The 27,444-nt window shown below is 39.6% G+C and overlaps 1 protein-coding gene and 1 long non-coding RNA gene across 2 annotated transcripts; both read right to left on the bottom strand.

Annotated features, from left to right (window-relative positions):
* Positions 1 to 16,164: 16,164 nt before the first annotated feature.
* On the bottom strand, positions 16,165 to 18,329 carry LOC110933304 (protein FAR1-RELATED SEQUENCE 5-like). The gene is made up of 5 exons (XM_022176533.1): positions 17,644 to 18,329; positions 17,282 to 17,540; positions 16,794 to 17,189; positions 16,623 to 16,736; positions 16,165 to 16,497 (listed from the first exon to the last, which is right to left on the bottom strand). Exons 1-5 carry the CDS (start codon positions 18,327 to 18,329, stop codon positions 16,165 to 16,167), a joined length of 1,788 nt encoding a protein of 595 aa, XP_022032225.1.
* Positions 18,330 to 20,299: 1,970 nt separating this feature from the next.
* Positions 20,300 to 20,630, bottom strand: LOC110934608. The gene is made up of 2 exons (XR_002588477.2): positions 20,570 to 20,630; positions 20,300 to 20,494 (listed from the first exon to the last, which is right to left on the bottom strand). It is a non-coding gene; the product is annotated as an uncharacterized LOC110934608 (long non-coding RNA).
* Positions 20,631 to 27,444: the final 6,814 nt, after the last annotated feature.

Raw genomic sequence — 27,444 nt, 5'->3', positions numbered from 1 at the left:
TAAAATAGTGTTTTTTAAATACTGATTTGAGTTAATAGGGGTAAAATAGGGCATTCATATACTTTCAAAATCAATAACCGTATCTATTGTACCTGATTTCTCTCTCCATTGCGATTGTTACGCTCGAAAAAACAGGGTGTTTCTTTCCCACCAAATATTATAAGCTTAATCAGATACAATGAGCCCTAAAATTGAAATCGTATACAAGCGAAAGAAGCGAAGGTCGTCGTCTGAGACAATGGAACGAAGGACGAAGAAGAAGATGGATCATTCAACTGTAAAAGACACTACAAACCGCCGGCTTACACTACAAAAAATCAAGAAAACATCCTCTGATTTTAAAAAGGTTCGTCTGTCTTCTTTGATAATTTTGAAGATTCATTATGTTTTTTATAGTGTAAGGTAGTTTATGTTAACCAAGACCTAAAAGGGACTGATAGATTGTCGAATGGTGTTATAACTAGGGTTTCATTGAATAAGGGTGTTTTTCCATGGTGTTATGTTGTTCATGTTTAGTTTGATTTTGGTGTTATATAAGTTTAAGGTGTTTAGTTTGGTTTGTTTTGGTATTCGTTCAGGGTGTTTTTTTTTTAAATGGTGTTATTAACCTCATGTTTAGTTCTATTTGGTGTTTTATGGTGTTTTTATACAAAATATGGTAGTTTATGGTGTTTTTAAACATAATGATATGTATGGTGTTATTTATCATGGTGTTGAAACTAGTGTTTAATTGATTAAGGGTGTTATAATGGTGTTATGTAGTTCATGTTTAGTTTTAAAGGGTGTTATATCGGTTTAAGGTGTTTAGTTTGGGTAGTTTTGGTATTCGTGCAGGGTGTTATAAACCTGTTTTATAGTTTTATTTGGTGTTATATGAAGTATTTAATGGTGCTTTTTAAATGGTGTTATAAACATCTAGATATATATTGTCACACCCCCAAAATCCACCCGCGGAGTACCACCGCTTGGGAGCGTGACTGACCAGGATCAAGCCATCAATCATATCAAACACAGCATTCAATATAAATGTAATTAATGTAAATCATCATGACATGACTGATGTTCAAACCAAATACTGTTTTAAGTAGCGGAAGCAATATAAAGTAAACCCAATTAAAGTTATAAGTTCAATAATGTTCATGATCCATCTGCCCACAACGACCTGCTCCTTCCTTGTGCAAGCTCCAAGTATACCTAAGGTCCTGCAAGGCATGCAGCAAATAATCAACAAACTAGTTGAGCGAGTTCACAGAAAGTAAGTTCATAACATACATAAGTATAGCTAGTGGGGGCTTCCCATGTTTATCCTGGCTAATGAGGGCTTCTCATTAACGGTACTTACTAGACTAACTTCCGACCATGTGTTCTTCTTTACCGAGAACAGGAAAACGTACAGGGTCACGTAGGCTTTACGTGACGTGCCCTTCCCCGAGGACAGTGGTACGCGTGGGGGCTACGTAGGCTTTACGCAGCGTGGCCTTCCGACCTGGAAGCCAGTAGATGGTATTGGGTCACGTAGGCTTTACGTAACGTGTCCTCCCGACCCGGGAGACATATGGCAAATATACTGGGTTACGTAGGCTTTACGTAACGTGTCCTGACTAACCTGAGGACGATGGTCTATAGTCTGGTATATGCGTAAGTACAAGTAACTCCTTTTACAATAACATATCCAACCCAATTCCCAACCCGGGAATCCCATGCCTTGGCTGTGTGAACTCACCTTGGTTTGCTCGGCAGATACACAGAAAGTACAAGTAGCAAGTAAATAGTCACTCACGTCCTATCATGGTTATTATACGAGTCAGGTTCGTATATAGTACGTATATAGTAATCACGTATAGTCATGGCAAACACGTATGCACGTATGCAGATAAGACATAGCATGTGAGGATCCAATTGTCTAAGTCCAATCATACCCGGCCCAATGACATAACAGTTCACAATAACAAAACAATCCAGATTCTCAATCGGCCCAAATAGCAATCACATACAAGTCCATTAGCAAAACAGTCCGCAATTTAAATCGTTGGGCTCAATAGATTGGCCCGTGACAGTGAAAGCCCAACAGTGCGCGTGTAAACGATGGTCTCGAGTCGCAACGGAGATCTCGAGTCGCAACCGGAGATTACGAGTCGCAACAGCTGGTTGCGAGTCGCAATGGAGATCTCGGTTCATCATGGTCTGGTTACGAGTCGCAATCTGACTCGCAACCGTGGTTGCGGTTCGTGCGGTCTGGTCTCGAGTGGGGTTCCGACTCGCAACAAGCGATGCCGAGTCGCAACCGCGTGTGTAACGACTTTCCTGATTTCACGCAATTCATTTAGGCAATTCAATCATCGTTGACAGTTTCCAAAAATCAATTATCAACTAACAGTTTGTCATTCAAAAATTCATCGATCAAACAGGGAAAATAAATCATAAATTCTTATGAACCCTAATAATTACACTTATGAACAATAACAATAATCATAACACTCAATCATATTATGATCCGATTTCACGAACATTAAACTCGAATTGCATAACTTCACAGCCAATCAACAAGACATTATCATTAACATCATCAACAGCAAATCAGATTAACAAACATCACTATTATCCGTACCCGCATCCAACATCAACAACCAATCAATTTTTACTAACATACTCCCTAGTTACATCGCACAACCGAATGATAGCAATCGTGGCATCACATATAATCGAACATGAATTCAAACAAACATACTAACCGGTTACAAGTAACGAGATGTGATCCGAACAAGAGGGTGATCGGGTGGCCTTGTGCCGTCGGTTCCTAAACAAGCCGAGAGAGAGAGAGACGAGATAGAGGAGCTAGGGTTTTGTGTGTGTATTCTTGTGTTGTAACAAATGAGAGGAAAACAAGACCCTTAGTTTTGGTATAGTGGTTGCGAGTGGGGAGTGGGCCGAGCCCACTCGGTTACCTAATGGACCGAATGTAAGGTGTAAAGCCCAAAGGCTTGTGTGACCGGTTTGTGTGGTTTGGGCTCGTGCAACGCATAACATACATACACACATAACACACGTAAACAAATATTCATTTAAAATCATATAATCCAGTTCTCATAAGCACGCAACGTTACATCAAAGCAAGTCTAAAGTTCGAGTTGTCACATTATCCCCAACTAATTGGAAATTTCGTCCCGAAATTTGGTATGCACTCACTGAGGAAGCTAGGTAAACTGTACTGTTCACTGATTTTCCTGGGGTGTCACATCCTCCCCCCGTTGATCTGGAATTTCGTCCCGAAATTCCGTAGTAGTAGCTTCAGCCTCAGTAGTGGTTGCCTTGTTCCCGAATAACTGGGGGTACTTTTCTGTCATCCTGTCTTCGCGTTCCCAGGTGTACTCTGGGCCACGTTTGGAGTTCCAACGAACTCGTACAAGAGGGATTCTCTTGTGTTTGAGGACCTTCACATCCCGGTCCGTGATTTCCACTGGTTCCTCGACGAACTGCAACCGCTCGTCGATAGTGAGTTCCTTAAAAGGAATGATGAGGTTTTCATCTGATAGGCACTTCTTTAGGTTCGATACGTGAAAGACATTGTGAACTGCCCCGAGTTCAGCTGGTAATTTCAACTTGTAGGCTACCTTGCCAATCTTTTCTATAATTTCGAATGGTCCGACGTATCGCGGATTCAGTTTACCCCGTTTGCCAAAACGAACCACACCCTTCCAGGGTGAGACTTTCAATAAAACCCGGTCCCCGACCTCAAATTCCAATGGCTTTCTACGCTTATCCGCGTAGGCTTTCTGACGGTCGCGTGCTGCCGCCATGCGTTGTCGTATCTGTGAAATCTTTTCTGTGGCGTCCACTACAATCTCTGGACCCGTAATCTGACTATCCCCCACCTCTGCCCAACAGAGAGGTGACCGGCATTTACGTCCGTACAATGCCTCGAATGGTGCGGCTTGTATGCTGGTGTGATAACTATTATTGTAAGAAAACTCCACCAAAGGGAGATGCTTTTCCCAGCCGTTGCCGAAATCGATGACGCATGCCCGAAGCATGTCTTCAAGTGTTTGAATCGTACGCTCAGACTGCCCATCCGTCTGAGGATGATATGCTGTGCTCATGTCTAATCGTGAGCCGAAAGATTTATGCATCGCTTGCCATAGTTCTGACGTGAATCGTGCATCGCGATCCGAAATGATAGATGTGGGCACCCCGTGCCTCGAGACAACTTCTTTAAGGTAGACGTCTGCGAGAGTGGAGAACTTGTCCGTTTCCTTAATCGGCAGGAAGTGTGCAGACTTAGTGAGTCGATCAACTATGACCCATATTGTATCGTTCCCACGCTGGGATCTAGGTAAACCCGTAACGAAATCCATGGAAATTTCTTCCCATTTCCACTGAGGTATCTTAGGCTGCTGAAGTAGGCCAGCCGGTTTCTGATATTCGACCTTGACTCTCGCACAGGTCAAGCACTTTCCAACATACGTAGCGATGTGGGCCTTCATACTAGGCCACCAATAAGTAGTGCTGATATCGTGGTACATTTTATCCGACCCTGGATGTACCGAATAGCGAGACTTGTGAGCTTCATCCATTACAAGTTCGCGTAAACCGCCATAGAGAGGGACCCAAATCCGGCCCGTTACATAATAGGCGCCATCTGCCTTCTGTTCCATTTGCTGTCGTGAGCCGCGTAAGGCTTCAGCCTTGACGTTTTCGGGCTTCAGTGCTTCTGTCTGAGCATTTCGTATCTGTGCCGGAAGGCTAGACTGGATCGTAAGCTGTAGCGCTCGCACGCGCTTCGGTAAAGTGTCCTTTCGACTAAGGGCATCAGCCACAACATTGGCTTTGCCTGGATGATACTTGATAGCGCATTCGTAGTCATTAAGTAACTCGACCCATCGTCGTTGACGCATATTCAAATCCTTCTGCTTAAGAATATGCTCGAGACTCCTGTGATCGGTGTAAATCGTGCACCTGGTACCGTACAGGTAGTGTCGCCATATCTTAAGCGCAAAAACAACAGCTCCCAGCTCTAAATCGTGCGTCGTGTAGTTCCGTTCGTGAACCTTAAGTTGACGAGAAGCGTAAGCGATAACCTTGTCGCGCTGCATTAACACACATCCCAGTCCCCGAATGGATGCATCACAATAAACCACGAAGTCGTCTGTGCCCTCTGGCAATGAGAGGATAGGTGCACTGCAAAGTCTATCCTTTAAGTGCTGAAAAGCAATCTCCTGGGGCTCTCCCCAGCGATAGGTAACACCCTTCTGTGTTAGTAGCGTAAGCGGCTGAGCAATCTTCGAGAAATCCTTGATAAACCGTCTGTAGTAACCTGCCAGACCCAAGAATTGGCGTATTTCTGTCGGTGTACGCGGTGCAGGCCAGTTTCTGATCGAATCCACCTTGGATGGATCAACATGGATCCCATCCTTGTTCACTACGTGGCCTAAGAAGTGGACTTCACGAAGCCAGAAGTCGCATTTAGAAAGCTTGGCGTACAGCTGTTCCTTCCGAAGGAGTTCCAAAATTAGGCGAAGATGTTGCTCGTGTTCCTCCTGACTTTTGGAGTAAATCAGAATGTCGTCGATGAAGACAATGACGAACTTGTCGAGATAGGGTTTGCACACCCTGTTCATAAGATCCATAAATACAGCAGGCGCGTTCGTTAACCCGAATGGCATGACGAGAAACTCGTAGTGTCCGTAACGAGTTCTGAAGGCTGTCTTGGAGACGTCCTCATCCCGGACTCTCAACTGATGGTACCCAGACCTTAAGTCTATCTTCGAATAGTAACACGACCCTTGCAACTGGTCGAATAAGTCGTCTATGCGTGGAAGAGGATAACGGTTCTTCACCGTCACCTTGTTGAGTTCACGGTAGTCGATGCACATCCTGAACGTACCGTCTTTCTTTTTCACGAAAAGCACTGGAGCTCCCCAAGGCGAAGAGCTTGGTCGTATGAAACCCTTTTCCAAGAGTTCTTGCAGTTGCTTTGACAGTTCCTCCAATTCCGATGGAGCTAGACGATATGGTGCGCGGGCTATGGGTGCTGCTCCTGGAGCGAGCTCGATCTGAAATTCGACCTGACGATGAGGCGGTAAGCCAGGTAAGTCTTCAGGAAACACCTGAGGGTAATCACGTACAATTGGAATATCCTCCAATTTCTTTTCCTTCGTCGATGCATCTGAAACTAGTGCCAGGATGGCAGTGTGCCCCTTACGTAAGCATTTCTGAGCCTTCAAGAAAGAGATGATGCCAACCACAGCACCACTCTTGTCGCCTTGAACTTCTAGAGGTTCCTGACCCGAACGAGGAATGCGAATAACCTTTTCGCTGCATAAGATTTCTGCCTGGTGTTGGGAAAGCCAATCCATCCCAATCACGACGTCGAAGCTACCCAAAACTATGGGAATGAGATCAATGGAGAAGGCTTGACCAGCTAGGATAAGATTACAACCCTGAACTACGTGCGTGGCTTCTAGACTTTTACCGTTAGCTAACTCTACTACATGTTTGGTGGGTAAAAGTGTTGGTGCACGTTTTAGCAGTTGACACATTTTCACAGACATATAGCTTGTATCCGCACCCGAATCAAATAAAACAGTAACGTAAATATTGTCGAGGAGAAACTTACCCATAACAACGTTGGGATCGTTCACTGCGTCACCTCGACCTAGCACGAATGCACGACCACGAGCTTCATTACCGTTGTTGTTTCCCCCGTTGTTGTTATTCCCGTTGCCCTGATTGTTGTTGTTGTTGCGATTCTGGTTCAACTGAGGGCAATCGCGTTTGAAGTGACCTTCAGCCCCACACTGGAAACATCCCCGGTTTCCACGCTGTGGCTGCTGCTGCTGCTGCTGGTTCTGTGGAGCTGGTTGCTGAGGCTGCTGATTCTGATTCGCAGGACGAGGGCTCCTACAGTCTTTGGCCTCGTGCCCCATCTTAAGACACCTTTGACAACGACCCTTGTTACATGGGCCGTGGTGATGCCTGTTGCAGTTGTGGCACCTGGGTTGACTACCCTGATATCTCCTCTGTCTGTGACCACTAGAGGATTGCTGACTGGGACTCTGATAGTGATCGATCTTCTGCTGCTGAGCTTGTGGCTGAACAGATGCTGAACCTTTGCTGGAATCCCCATCCCATTTTCTTTTACTGTCACCAGATGTAGCAGGAGTAACTGAGGTGGTGACGTTAGCAGTAGCATTAACACGCTTGGGCAGTCTATTCTGATCCACTGCCTGATCAGTGATGCGGTGAGCAAGACGCTGGATTTCTTGGATGTTTTCGAGGTTAGCCGACGTCACGTGGCTCTGAATTTCTGGCGCCAATCCCTTGAGATACAACTCAATGCGCTTGTATGGAGGGTCCACCATAGTTGGACACAGAACGGCCAGCTCATTAGACCGTTTGGTATACGCCTCGATTTCCGATCCAACCATTTTCAAATTATAGAGCTCATCCTCCAACTTATGAATATCTTCCCGCGTGCAATACTCACGCTTGATGAGTTCCTTAAAGTCGTTCCATGGGGTGGCGTTAGCAGCTGCCAACCCTAAGATCTGGACTTGGGCGTTCCACCAAGTCAATGCTATTCCTTCCAAAGTGCCGGTAGCAAACTTGACCTTGCGAGCCTCAGGGCACTCGCACATTTCGAACACCGATTCTAACTTTTCAAACCAATGGAGGAGTCCCACTGCCCCCTCTGTGCCGCTGAAAGAGTTTGGACGACAGTCCATGAAATTCTTGAACGTGCAGACAGGCTGCTGCGCGTGTTGACCTATTGTGTACGAATAGGACGAGAGTTAAATACGAGAGTTAGTGTAGGATCTAAAGATCCTAGTGTGTGCCTATACTGCAGGATATACTACCTGCTTGAGCTGCTGCAACTGCCGCAGCAACTTGAGCTTGAACAAGAGCCTCTAGCTGGGCTTGTGTCATGTTGATTCGTCCAGACATGATCTTCATAGTAACAAGTAGCATACGTAAGAATGGTTCGCGAGTAGGGCGATGACAGAAAAGCGTAGGCATATAGGTGTTCTCATGAAATCAAAGCACGTGTATCTAAGCGTAATACGAGCAAAGTTCTAAGCAGTTCTAGCAAACAGGCAATAAACATAAACCTTATTACCTAGGATGTCGAGTCTTGCACGTGGAGCGAAGCGTCGTTGTGGATCGTTGAGAGCACTGTACTGGTTATAGTCCGGTTTTAATAAAACGTTTTCCCATATTAAAACCAAGTTCTCTATAACCAATGGCTCTGATACCAATCTGTCACACCCCCAAAATCCACCCGCGGAGTACCACCGCTTGGGAGCGTGACTGACCAGGATCAAGCCATCAATCATATCAAACACAGCATTCAATATAAATGTAATTAATGTAAATCATCATGACATGACTGATGTTCAAACCAAATACTGTTTTAAGTAGCGGAAGCAATATAAAGTAAACCCAATTAAAGTTATAAGTTCAATAATGTTCATGATCCATCTGCCCACAACGACCTGCTCCTTCCTTGTGCAAGCTCCAAGTATACCTAAGGTCCTGCAAGGCATGCAGCAAATAATCAACAAACTAGTTGAGCGAGTTCACAGAAAGTAAGTTCATAACATACATAAGTATAGCTAGTGGGGGCTTCCCATGTTTATCCTGGCTAATGAGGGCTTCTCATTAACGGTACTTACTAGACTAACTTCCGACCATGTGTTCTTCTTTACCGAGAACAGGAAAACGTACAGGGTCACGTAGGCTTTACGTGACGTGCCCTTCCCCGAGGACAGTGGTACGCGTGGGGGCTACGTAGGCTTTACGCAGCGTGGCCTTCCGACCTGGAAGCCAGTAGATGGTATTGGGTCACGTAGGCTTTACGTAACGTGTCCTCCCGACCCGGGAGACATATGGCAAATATACTGGGTTACGTAGGCTTTACGTAACGTGTCCTGACTAACCTGAGGACGATGGTCTATAGTCTGGTATATGCGTAAGTACAAGTAACTCCTTTTACAATAACATATCCAACCCAATTCCCAACCCGGGAATCCCATGCCTTGGCTGTGTGAACTCACCTTGGTTTGCTCGGCAGATACACAGAAAGTACAAGTAGCAAGTAAATAGTCACTCACGTCCTATCATGGTTATTATACGAGTCAGGTTCGTATATAGTACGTATATAGTAATCACGTATAGTCATGGCAAACACGTATGCACGTATGCAGATAAGACATAGCATGTGAGGATCCAATTGTCTAAGTCCAATCATACCCGGCCCAATGACATAACAGTTCACAATAACAAAACAATCCAGATTCTCAATCGGCCCAAATAGCAATCACATACAAGTCCATTAGCAAAACAGTCCGCAATTTAAATCGTTGGGCTCAATAGATTGGCCCGTGACAGTGAAAGCCCAACAGTGCGCGTGTAAACGATGGTCTCGAGTCGCAACGGAGATCTCGAGTCGCAACCGGAGATTACGAGTCGCAACAGCTGGTTGCGAGTCGCAATGGAGATCTCGGTTCATCATGGTCTGGTTACGAGTCGCAATCTGACTCGCAACCGTGGTTGCGGTTCGTGCGGTCTGGTCTCGAGTGGGGTTCCGACTCGCAACAAGCGATGCCGAGTCGCAACCGCGTGTGTAACGACTTTCCTGATTTCACGCAATTCATTTAGGCAATTCAATCATCGTTGACAGTTTCCAAAAATCAATTATCAACTAACAGTTTGTCATTCAAAAATTCATCGATCAAACAGGGAAAATAAATCATAAATTCTTATGAACCCTAATAATTACACTTATGAACAATAACAATAATCATAACACTCAATCATATTATGATCCGATTTCACGAACATTAAACTCGAATTGCATAACTTCACAGCCAATCAACAAGACATTATCATTAACATCATCAACAGCAAATCAGATTAACAAACATCACTATTATCCGTACCCGCATCCAACATCAACAACCAATCAATTTTTACTAACATACTCCCTAGTTACATCGCACAACCGAATGATAGCAATCGTGGCATCACATATAATCGAACATGAATTCAAACAAACATACTAACCGGTTACAAGTAACGAGATGTGATCCGAACAAGAGGGTGATCGGGTGGCCTTGTGCCGTCGGTTCCTAAACAAGCCGAGAGAGAGAGAGACGAGATAGAGGAGCTAGGGTTTTGTGTGTGTATTCTTGTGTTGTAACAAATGAGAGGAAAACAAGACCCTTAGTTTTGGTATAGTGGTTGCGAGTGGGGAGTGGGCCGAGCCCACTCGGTTACCTAATGGACCGAATGTAAGGTGTAAAGCCCAAAGGCTTGTGTGACCGGTTTGTGTGGTTTGGGCTCGTGCAACGCATAACATACATACACACATAACACACGTAAACAAATATTCATTTAAAATCATATAATCCAGTTCTCATAAGCACGCAACGTTACATCAAAGCAAGTCTAAAGTTCGAGTTGTCACATATATGGTGTTATTTATCATGATCTGCATTTATATGGTGTTATTTATCATGATCTGCATTTGTATGGTGTTATTTATCCTGCACTTTCATGTAGGGTGTTATTTATCATGTTGATTTATATGAAGGATGTTATTTATTCTGTTCATTGCAAAAATAAGGTGTTATCTAGGGTTTTATTTATACTGGACTTATATGGAAGTAGGTTCTTTCTCAAGGGTGTTAATTTTCATGTTGATTTTGATGATGTGTGTTATTTATCCTGGAAGGTTATTTATCTAGTGTTAGGATAAGATGTATTAGATGAAGTAGGTGTTGAAGTATTTTAAATATAGTTTTTAATTTCTTCTATAGTCAGGTCAAGCCATCGGCATAGGGGCAAAATGTACAAATCACGTTTCAAAAACACAATTGACAGACCATTGGTATGTAGTGACTCAGAAACGTCAAATAACAACGACAAAGGTAATCCAAATGTAGTTTAAAGTATAAAAAAACAAAAAAACAATAAAGTTTGATTAGTAGCCATATGTGTTTATGTTTGTTGATGAGAGTTGTTTTTGACGATGTTCGCTTTGAATAAAACAGATGGTCAAGATCGGATGAATGATGCTGGTAATGCAAAAACAAGAGAAGATGTCCCGCCATCGATAAAAAACACACAAGGTACGTTTTGAAATCAATGATGTTGTGATTATAATTTGTTTGCATATAAGAGATGATAAAAATTTATTTTTGTTTGCAGACCAGGATGTTAATGATAGTCAACTTGTCGTACACCCATACGTCCATATAACATCAACAAAAGGTACTATGTTGAAGTGTTTATATTTTGAATAACTTGTTTACTAAAACAAATATTAAAAATTGTTGTAGATCGGCTGCGAGACCTGGATGACGATTTTAACGACACCCCACCACCGGGTAAGCGACGAAAATCGGCTGCCAAAAGAGCACCGACTCTTGGAATGTACCAACCAGTGAGACAACCATATAAGCCATTCACGGCTGCACGGATCAGGCCAAAAGTAGGTATCGACAATTTTTTAACACTAGCATCCGGCCTAAAGGAGGAACAACGTAAGAAAGTGGAAGAAATTGGGTTTGGGTCGATATTTGGTTATACGGTGAAAGGCGTGCCTACTGCTTTAGCAAACTGGTTGGTTACAAATTACGACGCAGACAATGATGTTTTAAACGTGGGCAGTGGGCTTACTATAAACATAACCTCGGAGCTTGTTAAGAATGTTTTCGGGCTGCCTATGGGACCAACAGATCTTGCTGAGAAGAAAAAGGCGAGCAAAAGAAAGGATGTTGTTGTCCAAGCGTTCAGAGATCAGTTTAAGCATATGGATACCACTCGCTTATCGCCGGTTCAGCTGATGAATTACATATTGGATTGGCAGGCTGATGACGGAAGACTGTTTGTACTGAACTTCTTGATTCTTTACTTTTCACTCCTAGGAGAAACCATGACGAACAATTCCGTCAACGTGCGATTCATTTCAAATATTCAGCCAGACGTGGATATCAAAAGCTTCAATTGGTGTGCGTACATGGTCACGTGTCTCAAAAGAACGAAAACATCGTGGCATGGTGGTGATGATGCTTTTCAAGGGCCGATGTTGTTACTTGCGGTAAGTATTTAACTTTTAGTATTAAAATATTGTTGTGTAGCATCGTTAGTTAAATAACTGATATGCAGCCACGTATTAGTAAATTAGACCATGTGTAAATTAAATAACACCTTGGCTAGCTGAGTAACACCATAAGTGACAGAATGAATATTTGTATTTCTAAATGACACCACATATGTTTAAATAACATTATATAACTGCATAACACCCTTTTTTACTTAATAACACTATGGTTTAATAACACTATATAATTGCATAACACCCTAGTTTACGTAATAACAATTTATATATCTAAATGACACCACATGTGGTTTAATAACACTATATACCTACATAACACCCTATTTTACTTAATAACACTATATAACTGAATAACATCACTGTTGTTATCTTGTTTACAATTATTTTGACAATTATGCTGGGAATGCAACTTATTTCAAAATATTGGTGAAGGTTGCTTACGGAATTGTGTTAAAGAAGATACCTTCATCACACAGTTCAAATATTATTGAACTTGTAGATGATGATCTTCTGAACAATCTCGAATGTGATATGGAAAGTATGCATTCTGAACAAAATAAGAAGAGAAAGACGAGGGAAGATAAAAAACCCAAATGAGTAGAAGGGGATGAATGTGGTGGAAAACAAATCAAGAAGCAAAAACAAAGACAGGAAAAAGGAATAGAAAAGGAGAATCCGATTGATGAAGGAAATGAAGAGATCGAGATCGAAGATGATGATGCGCACTTGGGTATATACAGACACTGTGCAGATTACCTCCTGTCACAAACTGACACTCAAACATGTGCATTATTTGTAGGTTCGGATGGCGAAGTGCGCATTCCGATGGTCTCACAGTATGGTGACACTCCATTAGCATCAGGAACATCAATTCAGGACGATTTTGAACTGGTAAACATCTTATGATTCATACTAGACTTGAAAGTATATGTTATTTCTCATGATATGTTATTAAACCGGGGTTTCGTACAGGTTCGGTCGAATTTGTTGGATAACTTGTTTAACGAATTTGAGATATGCGTTAACAAGATCAATAACACCATAACAGAATCGTGTCTGATGTTCCTGAAGAGTGATCTGCTGAAACAGAAAGCATTGGAGTGGAAGGAGATAATGAAAATGCACCTTGTTGTTGATGATGAGAAAAAAAAGGATGGAGATGAAGTGGAAAAGGGAGATCAAAACGTTGACGCAGAAAAGGATGATGTGGCCGAGGCAGCTGAACAAGTTGATCCGCAAAAAGGTAGTGTATCATTAGACGGATATAACACTCCTACGAACGAGCGAAATAAAGAACATATAACACAACACACTTCTCCCTTTTCACCAATGACGTCTTTGTTTGTCGCAGAACTGGACAAAGTTGTTGAAAGGGTTCAAAGTGAAATTACACCAGAGACAAAATTCAACGTTTCAGGAATTGAAGCTTTGAACTTGTCAACAAGACTGGCAGACGCATCAACGGATTAAAAATGTAAGGAAGTAACACAGCCTGTTCAGCGTCAGGGATCGCCAAGGCCGAAATGAACAATCAAGCTTCCGGAAGCACTGCGGTCACCGTACGTCGAGTGGACTGTCATGTTGAGAACCGTTCGTGATAAGGCTGAAGACGCACTGGCCCGATGGATATTTTCTGCAGAAGGAAACGTATGGTAAGAATCTGAATTGGACCTTAAAAAATGTGTTTATGTAGTGTATTATACGTTATAAGTTTTGAACAAATATTGAATTATACATTCTTGTTGATGGTGTTTCGGTTTGTAGGGATATTTTGTTCAGCGACAACGGTAACGTGTCGGTGATGAGGAGGCCTTTTGAGTCGATGATGCCTGGTGTAACTGTGCACGTGAATGTCATCAGTGCCTGGGCCGCATTGTTGAACTATGAAGAAAAAAAGAGGAGGATTGGGACAGCCCCAAGATTATTCTGCAACGCAGGAATGTTGGTAAGTTTAATTTCTGGATATTATTAAGTGAAAACAGACCGTATTATGTGAGCATAGTGAATAACACCATGTATATTTTGTGTCTGCATAAATAACACCATAGGTATGTAACCTATAAGATCATTGTTTAATTATGTCTGCTTAAATAACACCATAGTTTGATTACTGAAAACCTTCACAAATCTGGTTTTTGTTTACCTGAAAAAACACTACAGCTCGAAAAGCAGACCGTATCATGTGAGCATAGTTAATGACACCATGTATTATAATAACACCATAGGCCTGGAAATAATAACACCATTGGTTAATTGTGTATTACTAAAATAACACCATAAATATGCTTGTGAATTCTTAACTTAACACCATAATTTGTTCTTTTGTTTACATGAAAAACACAACAGCTGGATAAAGATTTCACGTTGTCTGATGATGACCGATTAGCAGAATTTATGACAAACATGAATGTTGTGCTGGCTTCAACAGAAAGGAATACACAACCAGTTCGACTGAAGTTGCCACGGCAAACACTTTACAATGGCATCGACTGTGGTATTTTCCTTATGCGGCATATGGAAACTTACACTGGTAATCGCGTTTAAATTTCTATTTAGTAAAAAAATAATTAAAATACTTGTTGTCGAAATATGTTTTATTCTGATGGTTTGGTATTGAATAGGAACATACGTTGGACATTGGATGTGTGGTTTATCGAATGAGAGGGACGTTACTGGCGAGGTGTTGCCTGATCAAGCACGCGAAATCGAGGATCTGCGTAAGAAGTACCTATAAAAAATGCTCCTAAGCGACGTGAACACGGAACGAGGCCAAGTGGAACGAGAAGTACAAGAATACGCACTTTTGGACGAGGATGATAGGGTGAGAATGGAAGACAATGCAATCGACCGGATTGCTGAAAGGTTGGGAGCTGGCGTGTAGGTGGACAACGGAACAAGTTAAACTTTTTGTTAATAGACAAACATTTTGGGTCATATAGATTATATGATGTGTTAGCGTTTTGGCTAACTTATGATTATGGTGTAATTTGACTTTGTAAAGCCTGATTACAATCATAAGCTGTTTCTGTTTTACACCTTTTTATTCAGGTGTTTTAATGAATTTATATTGCGATTTCCCTCACAAAAAGAACGCGTATTGAGCAGATGGTTTTTTACAAAGTAAATGATGTTCATGTTAATGATGTATAAAAAAACATACCAACTCCTTTGCACAATTAAGACGCTATAGGCAAGTAAATAACACAATAAAGCTACACATTACATAAATAAACAACATGAACATGTGAACACCATTAATAACACCCAGAACAAAAAATAACACCACAGGTTTTGAAAATTAAAAAAATAATTTTCTGTACAGATAAATAACACCATTAACAACAAATAACACCCTGAACAACAAATAATACCACTAGATAACAATAAATTTCTGAGTGAGGACAAATAACACTATTCAAATTGCAACATACATAATAAAACACCCTGAACAACAAATAACACCATTGTTTAACAAAACAAACATATTTAACAGAAACAATCGGTAATATTAAATTCGAACAAAAGCAAACAAAATAAAACCATGAGTGTATGCAAATCCGAAAAATGATAAAAAACCTAACAATGTACGAAACAAGAAGAAAGTACGTTAAAAATAACGAAATTTTTAGACATCTCTAAGTAACTTACTACTCCTCTTCCCCATCCTCCTCGTCTAATGCATCCTCATCTTGTTCACCCATATCTTCTTCAACTTCCACCCATTCATCTTTCTCCTCATCAACTTCATCAGCTTCTTCACCGTCATCCTCGGTCATAGCTTGTTCTTTAGTCCGGGTAGGGTTTTTGCAAGTACGTCTGTTATGCTCGTATCTAAAACAGTTTTGACACTGGCGGCTCTTTTTACCCAACTGACTTAATGCAATTTCACGTTTGGACTTCATCCGTTTAGGCTTACCCATACCTTTGAATCTTGTTCAAATGGGAACACGAACGGTTGCATCAGATGGTTTTGTGTTACCAGTAATTTCGGCAAACCTTTCACGAAGGTTCTTAGGTGGAGCATTGATGACCGACTCATCCGCAGTTTAGAAATAATTAACAACATGATCCCTGAACGAGCATAGCGCATCGAAGTTGGTGACAAGCTTGTTAATAACGGACTCTGTAGAATATGTGATCTCATGTACAACACGGTTAACTTCATTATAACGATCCTCGGTCTCATTGATACCTAGAATAGCACCAGGGGTACTATTTGGAACAGCCTCCCGTGTCCAACGTCGTAATATATAGCGTTGTGGAAACTCCCTAATGTCCAGCATCCTTAGCACACAAAAGATGTGTGAGCACAACAACCCAAACTGTTCGAATCTTTTGCATGTACAATACACAGTCATGTCGTCCTCCCACATCATAACCTATAAAACACCATTAGAAAATTAGAAGTTTCCATAAATAACACTAAAAAACACCATATGCAACTGGAAATCGGCAAAAGCTATACAATTTTCAAAAATAACACTACAAAACATCATGTGTATACCTCGAAGAAAGTAGTGCATGGTTGTTCCCAGTCCTTCACAAAAAAGTTAACGAAGTCAGCCATGTTTTCCCACTTTCCGATAGCACATATGTGTATACCGTTTTGTATCTCCAACTGCTAGTAAAAAAATATAGTGCGTGTGAATATCCTGGACGCTTGATCCTCCAAAACAAAGTCTTCAGCCCATATTTCAGCGTTGGTATTTCTGGTGTCATGGTCATTCTTCCTGTGCTCATGTCTCTGAGCTTTAATAGCAGAATCAAAATGCCCGAGAAATTCGACAAGTGTGCAACCCGGGTTACAGAACTGTCCAAAGAAATGGTTCTCACTCTCTGAACGAGAAGAGGTACGCATAAGCCCGGACACGACCTCCTCACGATAATAAGCCGGTATCCAAGTATCCCTGATTTGAAAAAGTGACTGCAGCCACTCATGATCAACCAAGTTAAAATCGTTCATTATGGTAGCCCACTCACTTTCAAACTTAACAGGTAGAATTGAATCGGTCCATGCAATGGCACACAGCCTCTTTTTGAAATCTGTATTATTGCAGATTGTAGCACCAACCTAAAACACCATTGAATAACATATAACACCATAATCACCAAAAAGTATGTAAAAAGTATAAAGAAAGGTTAAAAGGACGAACAACTAAACACCTTAGCAGAAAGCTTTTCCATGATGTGCCACGTGCATAGCCTATGTCTACTCCCGGGCCATGTATCTTCAATAGCCTTCTTCATGGCTGGGTCTTGGTCGGTGACAATCACCGGAGGGGCACGGCCAAATGCTTGACGAAACACATTTAGCAACCAACTATAAGTTTCAGCAGTTTCGTTTCCTATTATAGCGGCACCAAGAGTAACGTTGCGATTGTGATTGTCGATACCGGTAAATGGAACAAACATCATGTTGTACCTGAAAAACAAATACGGAATAAAAACACCATAAAACTGAATGACATATACTGAAGAAAATAAGCTGTAAAAATCAAAATAAATATAATAATTACCAAACTTACTTGTTACGACGATATGTGGCATCAAATGAAACAACGTCACCAAACACCGAAAAACTCCTTTTGGCATCTTCATCTGCCCAAAACAAACCCCTTAAAACCACACCTTCGTTAGTTATATACTCCATTGAAAAGTTTGGCATGTACTCTTTCTTCCTCATAAGCCGTTTAATCATCATATCAGCATCAAACTCAGATATATACCTGTTCAGGTCTCGCTTGAAATTTTTAAAATCGTTTTTGGTTGCCCCAACCTTGTCAAACCCACCATACAATGTCCTCATGATATTAAACGCTTTGACAGGTCCAATGTTCAAGGCGCTCAATGCGTTAACGGCTTGCTCTTGCATATAGTTCATACCTCGGTTAGCGGGGAGTAAATGCCTATCTTCCTCAGCAACAAAAAAGTGATTATGTGCCTCATTGAAAGAATATACCTCGTATAGATTTGAAGGCATTAACTTTAAACACATACGTGCTTCGCACCCCATCCTTATAGAAGGAACACGACGAACAGATTTCCTCTTTGACCCATTATTTGAGGTGTCAATCTTTTTAGATGTATCGATCGCCTTAAAAGGTTTAGTCCCCTCCTTTGAGCAAACAAACCATTTAGATTTTATAACACCATGATGCGTGTATTGAGAAGACTTCCTGGCAGTGAAGCCTGAAGCCTGAAGCCATTGCATACTTCTGATAAAAGAGGAATGCGTTGTTCACCGTATCAAAGGTCATCTTATCCTTCGTCTTAAGCGATTCATCTACCTCCGGTAAATAAGTCTTCTTACCGGAGTTTGGGGACAGATGTAGTTTCCCAAGCGGCTGATAGGTTTGAAATCCTGCGAAAATAATTAAATTTTCTAGAGAAAAAAACAATACAACATAATACATATAAAATAACACCACAAAACAACTGTTATAAAAAAAACACCCTGTTTTTATATGAAAAAACACCATGAACGTATGAAAACCCTGTAAGGAACATCACATGCAAAAAAAAACACCATGACTCATCATCAACTGATATAAAAAAACACATACAGCTTCAACTTCGATAACATACTTAAAAACACCATGTACGTATAAAAAACACCCTGAACAGGTTACACATGGAGTCATCACAAAAATTGCGTATAGTAAAGTAACAGACATGGAAAAACACCATACAGTGTACCAAAGTAAAAACACCACAACTAATATGCAAAAACACCAGTGCAAAAAAAAACACCTTACATAGTTATAACTGGTGTTCATGAAAATTCCAATAAAAATAATGATGATTGAAAAATTGACAATTAAAATTAAATGAACAATGTTCTTGCATATTCATTACAATTACATAATAAGCTGCGAATCAAACATACAGAATTACCTTGATCGTCGTTCTTCATGAATAAAGAAAGTATGAATCAGATTAACGATTGTATGCGTATGCAATCTGTATGCGTGATCAAATAAGAAACTAGAAACTGAAAGTGATTTTATAATGATTAAGAAGAGATCGAGATAATTTAAAGATTTAGATTAATCTGATAATATATTCAAAAATCGAATTCCCTAAAAAAACTCAGAAAAATCGGTTACAAAGATTTGATCCTTAATTAGGTTTATTGGTATAATTACAAATATAACCTTGATCTAATGAAATTAATATGGAATGATCTAATGGCTGAGATTTTTTCTCACACTTTAGGCCTTTTTTACAGGATCCTTTACTTATATATATATATATATATATATATATATATATATATATATATATATATATATATATATATATATATATATATATACTAGCCATTTACCCGCGCGATGCGGCGGGAGTGACGATTTACAATAGAATACTCGTTTACCGTTAGTTTATCACCTATAGGTTTGGCGGGAGTGACGATTTACAATAGGATACTCGTTTACCGTTAGTTTATCACCTATAGGTTTGTTGTTCTTCGATTTCAATATGGCGCGATAAATTGTAGCAAGTGAATTTAGAGAGAAAAATGGCTCAAGATTTTAGGGTTTCATTGTTTAGAGATGTAATCCGGGTCAAGTAGGATCTATTAGTACCTTATGTAATTTAAATTGTAATCCGGGTCAAGATTTTAGGTTCCTTTGTCCAACTATTTATACTTGTATTAAACATAACTACAAAAACAACATTAAAATGTTAAGTGTTGAAAAGGTAACGCTGTCTGATTACTTACTGCACGTTGGCAGATATTTACCAATACATATGCTCTAAAGGTCAAGTCAAGATTTGAAACCTGCCAACCGATGGGTCAATATTGTGTTTTATAACAGATGAAGTGATGGCATATCTAGTAAAGTTAACCACATAACCCAACCAACCATTTTCTTGCTACAACTAACTGATTCCGAAGATCCATTTTTAGAGTTCGAAAGCCTATTTTGACCCGTTAGTTGACCCAAACAATGAACTTGAGTGGCAATGCACACAAAGAATAACTATACCTTTTGCTGTGCATGACACTTCGTACAAGTGTATACAAGATAATCAATAATGAATACATATTGGTAGCTAGCATCATAAATATGAAATTATCTTGTTTTTGTTGGTCCAATAGTCGTTCCCATTCAAGCATCAGAAATATGTAGGTGGTTTCTAATATATAATCAGAACATGCATACATACATACATCTGTTTTTTTTTAAAAGTAGTTCACTACAGCATGATTGCTTTTTATTATAAACTTGAATGGCTATCATTTCAAATCCAGAAAACTGATTTGGGCTCGATTCAAGCCGACCGGTGTCACTGCAGTAGTCATAGAATAGAGTAAGTACGGAAGTTCTTTGTTGCGTCAAACCACAGGTTCAACCTCTGTTCCCTATTACCCTGCATATACCAAACAAACTTGCGATTAGTTTATGCACAGCTATTCATAATCATTTTATCATGAAATAAGGATACCTGAACAAATGTCTCGCTCGACCAATAGTTTCCCTTGACGCATTATGCAAGGTTCGCTCGGTCCAACAACTCAAGCAAATGTTTTCTATGTTTTTTAGGGGGAAGATGGGTGCATCTCTCCACAGGGCATACAAGACACAGGTCATTGGCGGAAGCCCGCCAAATTTAACATATAAAGTTTTTTTATATGTTAAATATGGCGAGCTGCCGCCAATAACCTATGTTTTGTATGCCCTGGGAGAGAAGCACCCATGTTCCCCCTAAAATGCAAAGAAAACATTTGCTTGAGTTGTTGGATAGATTACACAGGCTCAGTTTTTGCATCACAGCCTCAAACACTTTCAGTTCAGATAGATTACACAGGCTCAGTTTTTGCATCACAGCCTCAAAACACTTTTAGTTCAGACAGATTAAGAACACAAGATCAGCTTATGCATCATAGACTCAACACTTTTAGTTCAGACAGATTAAGAACACAAGCTCAGCTTTCGCATCACAGCCTCAAACACTTTCAGTTCAGACAGATTAAGAACATTTGGACGGAAGATGTATAACCTTGTAAAGGGTAAAAGGGTTTGTGTTTTCTTGTTCCTTAACAGTTGTACATTGTGCATTAAGTGTTTTTTCAACACCTTGTTCAATTACCATCTTGTCCTTCACATATGTTTATTAAGAACACAAGCTCAGCTTTCGCATCACAGCCTCAAACACTTTCAGTTCAGACAGATTAAGAACACAAAATCCGGAGTACACAACAAGAGTAATTTGCCACGAAACTTAAACAACCTTTAAAGCATGAAGTACACGTGTTTTAAGCACAAGAAACAAATATGTAACCTGACAGAGTCAGCTTATGCATCATAGCCTCAAACACTTTCAGTTCAGACATATTAAGAACACAAGCTCCGTTAGTTCTCGCAAAGTCAACCATGATAAAAAGAAATCAAGTATTAGTAAAGATTTGATATTAGTTATAACCAGTACACTATTAACTTAAAATAAATTTAATATAAATGACATTTTGTCAAGTTGCAAATATAAAAACCTTTATTCTAAAAAAAAAAAGAAAAGAAAATTGATGAATGATGATAAACTTTACTTTACCTCTGCTTGAGTGAGCATGAGACCACTAAGTGACGGAACATTCTGCATATGAAGCCCCCATCGATTCGAATGAAGCAGCGTTCAGCGTCACTAAAGCCGATTCCGAGACTCTCCAAGCAGATACACTTTCTCCGGCAGCCAGAAGATCGGAGTGAGCTTGTTCTGTAAAAATAGTGATCGTGACAGTCGTTAACCAAAGGTATAACTAATTAAATTCAGATCCTAAAAAAAGGTTTCCTTGCGAGTTGCGAGTGACATACCTGAACTGTTCTTGAATCTGACATGGGATGGTGAGACCGCATCTATGGTCAAGCCTGAACTGTTCTTCGACCTTTTAAAAGGAAGACCTTTAACACTGGGTTGCTAAGATAGCTCGTTGGAATGATGACCTGTCATAGCTTGGGTGTTACGTAAACCGTCCATTTGACTTCACACGGATCACCATATGCTTTCTCTCTCAATGCTCACACATCTCACAAAACAACATCACATCTCACAAAAAGGGATGCCAAAAGCAGGGAAGTACAATCAACAGGAAAAAGCAACACTTTACTTTTGTGTGAAAGACAGCTTGCTTGCTGCAGTCTCTATAATATATCAACACTCTTCCATACACTGTTTGAAAGACAGCATGCTTGAATGACAGCATGCTTGCTTCAGTCTCTATAAATAATTCAGAGATATCTACACTCTACTCACACTTTACAAACTCTCAACTACACTCAACTGGAAGACTCAGACATGTAATTGAGAGATGAACACAACTACGGGTAAAGCCATGGCTGCAACACACGGTTGCAAAGTGAGAACTATGCAACCTGGATATTGCCCCGCCAAGATGCTACTCGGATCTTCTATGTACCCTCAAAATACAATCATCATCACAATCTATTGTGTTATGTAACCCCGCTTTAAAGCATGATGTACAAGAGTAATTTTCCACTAAACTTAAACAACCTTTAAAGCATGATGTACAGCTGTTTTAAGCACAAGAAACACATATGTAACCTCACAGGCTCAGCTTATGCATCATAGCCTTAACAGTTTCAGTTCAGACATATTAAGAACAAAGCTCAGCTTATGCATCATAGAGTCGACAGGCTCAGCTTATGCATCATAGAGTCGACAGGCTCAGCTTATGCATCATAGAGTCGACAGGCTCAGCTTATGCATCATAGCCTCACAGGCTCAGCTTATGCATCATAGCCTCACAGGCTCAGCTACAACACTTATCATCCCCAAAAATGACCTAAATATCATAATTATCACAAAACCATGACACTTATCAATCCCAAAAATGAAGGAAAAGATCAAAATATAACAGAACACAGTAAAATCAAAACTACAAAAACAATTTATCCTTTCACTATGTCATATCTGAAATTAACCTAACTATCATCACCAAAAATACAAATTCAAATATCACAAAACTTTCAACCTAATTTGAAATAACCGCATCTACTAACAAATCCACATCAAGATTAAAGATAAATCAACATTTAGAACCTAACCTGAGTCGATTCATCACAAAACACATGCGAAAATCCTTCGTAAACCTCAGATTTCGTCCTTCGAACATCCGTCAAGCTCTTCCTATCACTTTAATAAACATATATCAAAGACAAGATGGTAATTGAACAAGGTGTTGAAAAAACACTTATAATGCACAATGTACAACTGTTAAGGCACAAGAAAACACAAAACCATTTACCCTTTACACGGATCTACATCTGCCGTCCATTTTTTTAACTTTATCACACGGATCTAGATCTGGACCGTCCATTTCACTTCACAGTCTATTATGCATCATAGCCTCACAGGCTCAGCTTATGCATCATAGCCTCACAGGCTCAGCTTATGCATCATAGAACACTTGGGAAACATCCAAGTGATATATCGTATAGTACTTTATAGAGACTGCAGCAAGCAAGCTGTCTTTCAGACATGTACTTTTAGATCTGTGAATCTGTGATAATACTTTTACAACTGGAAGACTCAGACATGTAATTGAGAGATGAACACAACTACGGGTAAAGCCATGGCTGCAACACACGGTTGCAAAGTGAGAACTATGCAACCTGGATATTGCCCCGCCAAGATGCTACTCGGATCTTCTATGTACCCTCAAAATACAATCATCATCACAGTCTATTGTGTTATGTAACCCCGCTTTAAAGCATGATGTACAAGAGTAATTTTCCACTAAACTTAAACAACCTTTAAAGCATGATGTACAGCTGTTTTAAGCACAAGAAACACATATGTAACCTCACAGGCTCAGCTTATGCATCATAGCCTTAACAGTTTCAGTTCAGACATATTAAGAACACAAGCTCAGCTTATGCATCATAGAGTCGACAGGCTCAGCTTATGCATCATAGCCTCATAGGCTCAGCTTATGCATCATACCCTCACAGGCTCAGCTTATGCATCATAGAACACTTGGGAAACATCCAAGCCATCTAGGTCGTATAACTTAGGACCTTAGTCCGACAACCATCAAACTCTGCCATCTGTCCGGCCCTTAGAAACACCTTTGTCTTACTAATCTGCATGTGACATATAAACAAACAAGTAAACATAAAAAAAATTAAAAAGGTAAATCCTAACTAAAACATCGGATGTAGGAAATAACCGCATCTACTAACAAATCCACATCAAGATTAAAGATAAATCAACATTTAGAACCTAACCTGAGTCGATTCATCACAAAACACATGCGAAAATCCTTCGTAAACCTCAGATTTTCACAAAACCATGACACTTATCAGTCCCAAAAATGAAGGAAAAGATCAAAATATAACAGAATAAAGTAAAATCAAAACTACAAAAATCATCACCAAAAATACAAATTCAAATATCACAAAACTTTCAACCTAATTTGAAATAACCGCATCTATCTACTAACAAATCCACATCAAGATTAAATATAAATCAACATTTAGAACCTAACCTGAGTCGATTCATCACAAAACACATGCGAAAATCCTTCGTAAACCTCAGATTTTCACAAAACCATGACACTTATCAGTCCCAAAAATGAAGGAAAAGATCAAAATATAACAGAATAAAGTAAAATCAAAACTACAAAAACAATTTATCCTTTCACTATGTCATATCTGAAATTAACCTAACTATCATCACCAAAAATACAAATTCAAATATCACAAAACTTTCAACCTAATTTGAAATAACCGCATCTATCTACTAACAAATCCACATCAAGATTAAAGATAAATCAACATTTAGAACCTAACCTGAGTCGATTCATCACAAAACACATGCGAAAATCCTTCGTAAACCCCAGATTTCGTCGTTCGAACATCCGTCAACCGCTTCACCAGAAAAGTAAGAATCACAAAAGAACATGGTAAGATATATAACACTCATTGCAACTTATTAGAACATCAAACGGATCCCTTGTTCAAATCTGTGGATCCCTAGATCTGCTCATGAAACGGATCTGGTGATAGATTCAAACGGATCTGGTGATAGATCTCATGAAACCCTAGATCGCCGAGAAGAGAGAGAGAAGAGAGAGAGAAGAAGATCTGATGTTGTTTTGTGAGATGTGTGAGCATTGAGAGAGAAAGCATATGGTGATCCGTGTGAAGTCAAATGGACGGTCCCGATGTTGATCCGTGTGAGAAAGTAAAACATTTGGACGGCAGATGTATACCCTTGTAAAGGGTAAAAGGGTTTGTGTTTTCTTGTGCCTTAACAGTTGTACATTGTGCATTAAGTGTTTTTTCAACACCTTGTTCAATTACCATCTTGTCCTTCACATATGTTTATTAAAGTAGTATAGATATATATATATATATATATATATATATATATATATATATATATATATATATATAGGGGAAGGTTCAAATGAAAACCACTATTTATTGTGAAAACTCGAAAACTAACTAAAAAAAGCCAAAAAAACATACAAATTTATTATTTTTTTTTTTTTTGCAAACCAAATTTCGCAGGTTTTTATATATATAAAAAAAATTTTTTTTTGTGTACTGCACATGTGTAATACTACACATGTGTATGTGTACTGCACATGTGTATTATTACACTTGTGTACTACACAAATTTTTTTTTTTTTTTTGAAAAAAAAAAATTTTACATATATAAAAACCAGCGATTTTTTTTTAAAAATTGAAAAAAAAAATTTTGTGTGTTTTTTGGGTTTTTTTAGTTAGTTTTCGAGTTTTCACAATAAAAGTGGTTTTCATTTGAACCATCCCCTATATATATATATATATATATATATAGGGAGAGGATCATGAGAAAACTAGATATAAATGAGAAAACTAGAAAACTAACTAAAATCCACTAAAAGGGAGAGGGAGGGAGACTTTTAATGAAGGAGGGGGGACTTTTAATGAAGGAGGGGTAAAATTGGAACAAAAAATATATAAATTTTCAAACATTTCCCATTTCTCCATACGTTATCATTTTAAAACAAAAATGGCACCATAAGATCACAAATTTTCTTATCTTTCATTCAAGTATATTCGAGCATATTTTTTATGACATAAAAAAAGATTTATGGTGTCGTCTTGTTTTCTCCACTATTATTATAGTAGTGCACATGTGCAATGTAACATGTACTACAATTGCATTACATGCTTAAAATTAGCTTTTTGAGTCTAGTTTAGCTTTTAGGGTTAGTTTTTTTGGAGGTTTAGGATTAGGATTAGGTTTTTGGGTGTGGGGGGAGGGGGGTTTAGGTTTTTTTTGGGGGTGGGGGGGGGTGGGGGGTTTAGGTTTTTTTTCGGGTTTATGTTTAGTGTTTAGTTTTAGGTTTTTGGGGGGTGGGGGGTGGGGGGTTTAGGTTTTTGGGGGGTGGGGGGTGGGGGGGTTTAGGTTTTTGGGGGGTGGGGGAGGGGGTTTAGGTTTTTTGGGGGGGGGGGTGGGGGGTTTAGGTTTTTTTCGGGTTTATGTTTAGGGTTTAGTTTTAGGTTTTTGGGGGGTGGGGGTGGGGGGGTTTAGGTTTTGGGGGGTGGGGGGTGGGGGGGTTAGGCTTTTGGTGGGAGGGTGAATTTAGGTTTTGGGGGGTGGGGTGGGGGGGGGTTTAGGTTTTTGGGGGTGTTGGTGGGTGGTGGGTTAAGTGGTTTAGTCTTTCCGTATTAGTGCACATGTGCAGTACAACAAAAAAAATTTTTTTTTTTTTTTTTTTTTGAAAATTTTTTTCCATACATATAAAGTAGCGATTTTTTATTAAAAAATTGTAAAAAAAAAAAAAAAATTTTTTTTGGTATTTTTTTGGTTTTTTTTAGGTTTTTTTAGTTAGTTTTTTGGTTTTGTCATTTAAACTAGTTTTCTCATGATCCATCCCCTATATATATATATATATATATATAAGGGGAAGGTTCATTGGGGAACACTAAAAAAGTGGAGAACAGCGGGGAACGGGCTCAAACGAACTCTGATTGGACTCATTCCAGCGGCGTTGGAACCGGCTCGTCGAACCCTAACTAAGATACCTTAACCCTAAACTCTAAATCTTAACTCCTAAACTCTAAACCCTAAAGCTAAAAAATAAGGCTAAAACCTAAGCTAAACCGTAAAATCTAAACTATAAACCCTAAAAGCTAAACCCTAAAGGCTAAACCTAAAGCTAAACCCTAAAGCTAAACCCTAAAGCTAAACTCTAAACCCTAAAACTAAACCCTAAGGCTAAACCCTAAAGCTAAACCCTAAAAGTCAAACCCTAATATATTTAGGGTTAAGGGGTTATGATTTAGGGTTTAGGGTTAAGAGATCCTAGT

This window comes from Helianthus annuus, chromosome 8 (assembly GCF_002127325.2).
Source record: "Helianthus annuus cultivar XRQ/B chromosome 8, HanXRQr2.0-SUNRISE, whole genome shotgun sequence".
NCBI classification, from domain to species: Eukaryota; Viridiplantae; Streptophyta; class Magnoliopsida; order Asterales; family Asteraceae; genus Helianthus; species Helianthus annuus.
The sequence above is the reverse complement of the archived record's forward strand: the minus strand, read 5'-3'. Positions and strand labels throughout refer to the sequence as shown.

Bases quoted from the DNA above. Each gene is read 5' to 3' on its own strand.
- LOC110933304 (XM_022176533.1), bottom strand. From the start codon at position 18,329: ATGCAATGGCTTCAGGCTTCAGGCTTCACTGCCAGGAAGTCTTCTCAA. The intron at 17,190-17,281 runs GTGTTTAGTTGT...ATGGTGTTTTAG, and splicing joins TGGAAAAGCTTTCTGCTAAG to GTTGGTGCTACAATCTGCAA. The intron at 16,498-16,622 runs GTATACACATGA...GGTGTTTTATAG, and splicing joins CATGCACTACTTTCTTCGAG to GTTATGATGTGGGAGGACGA.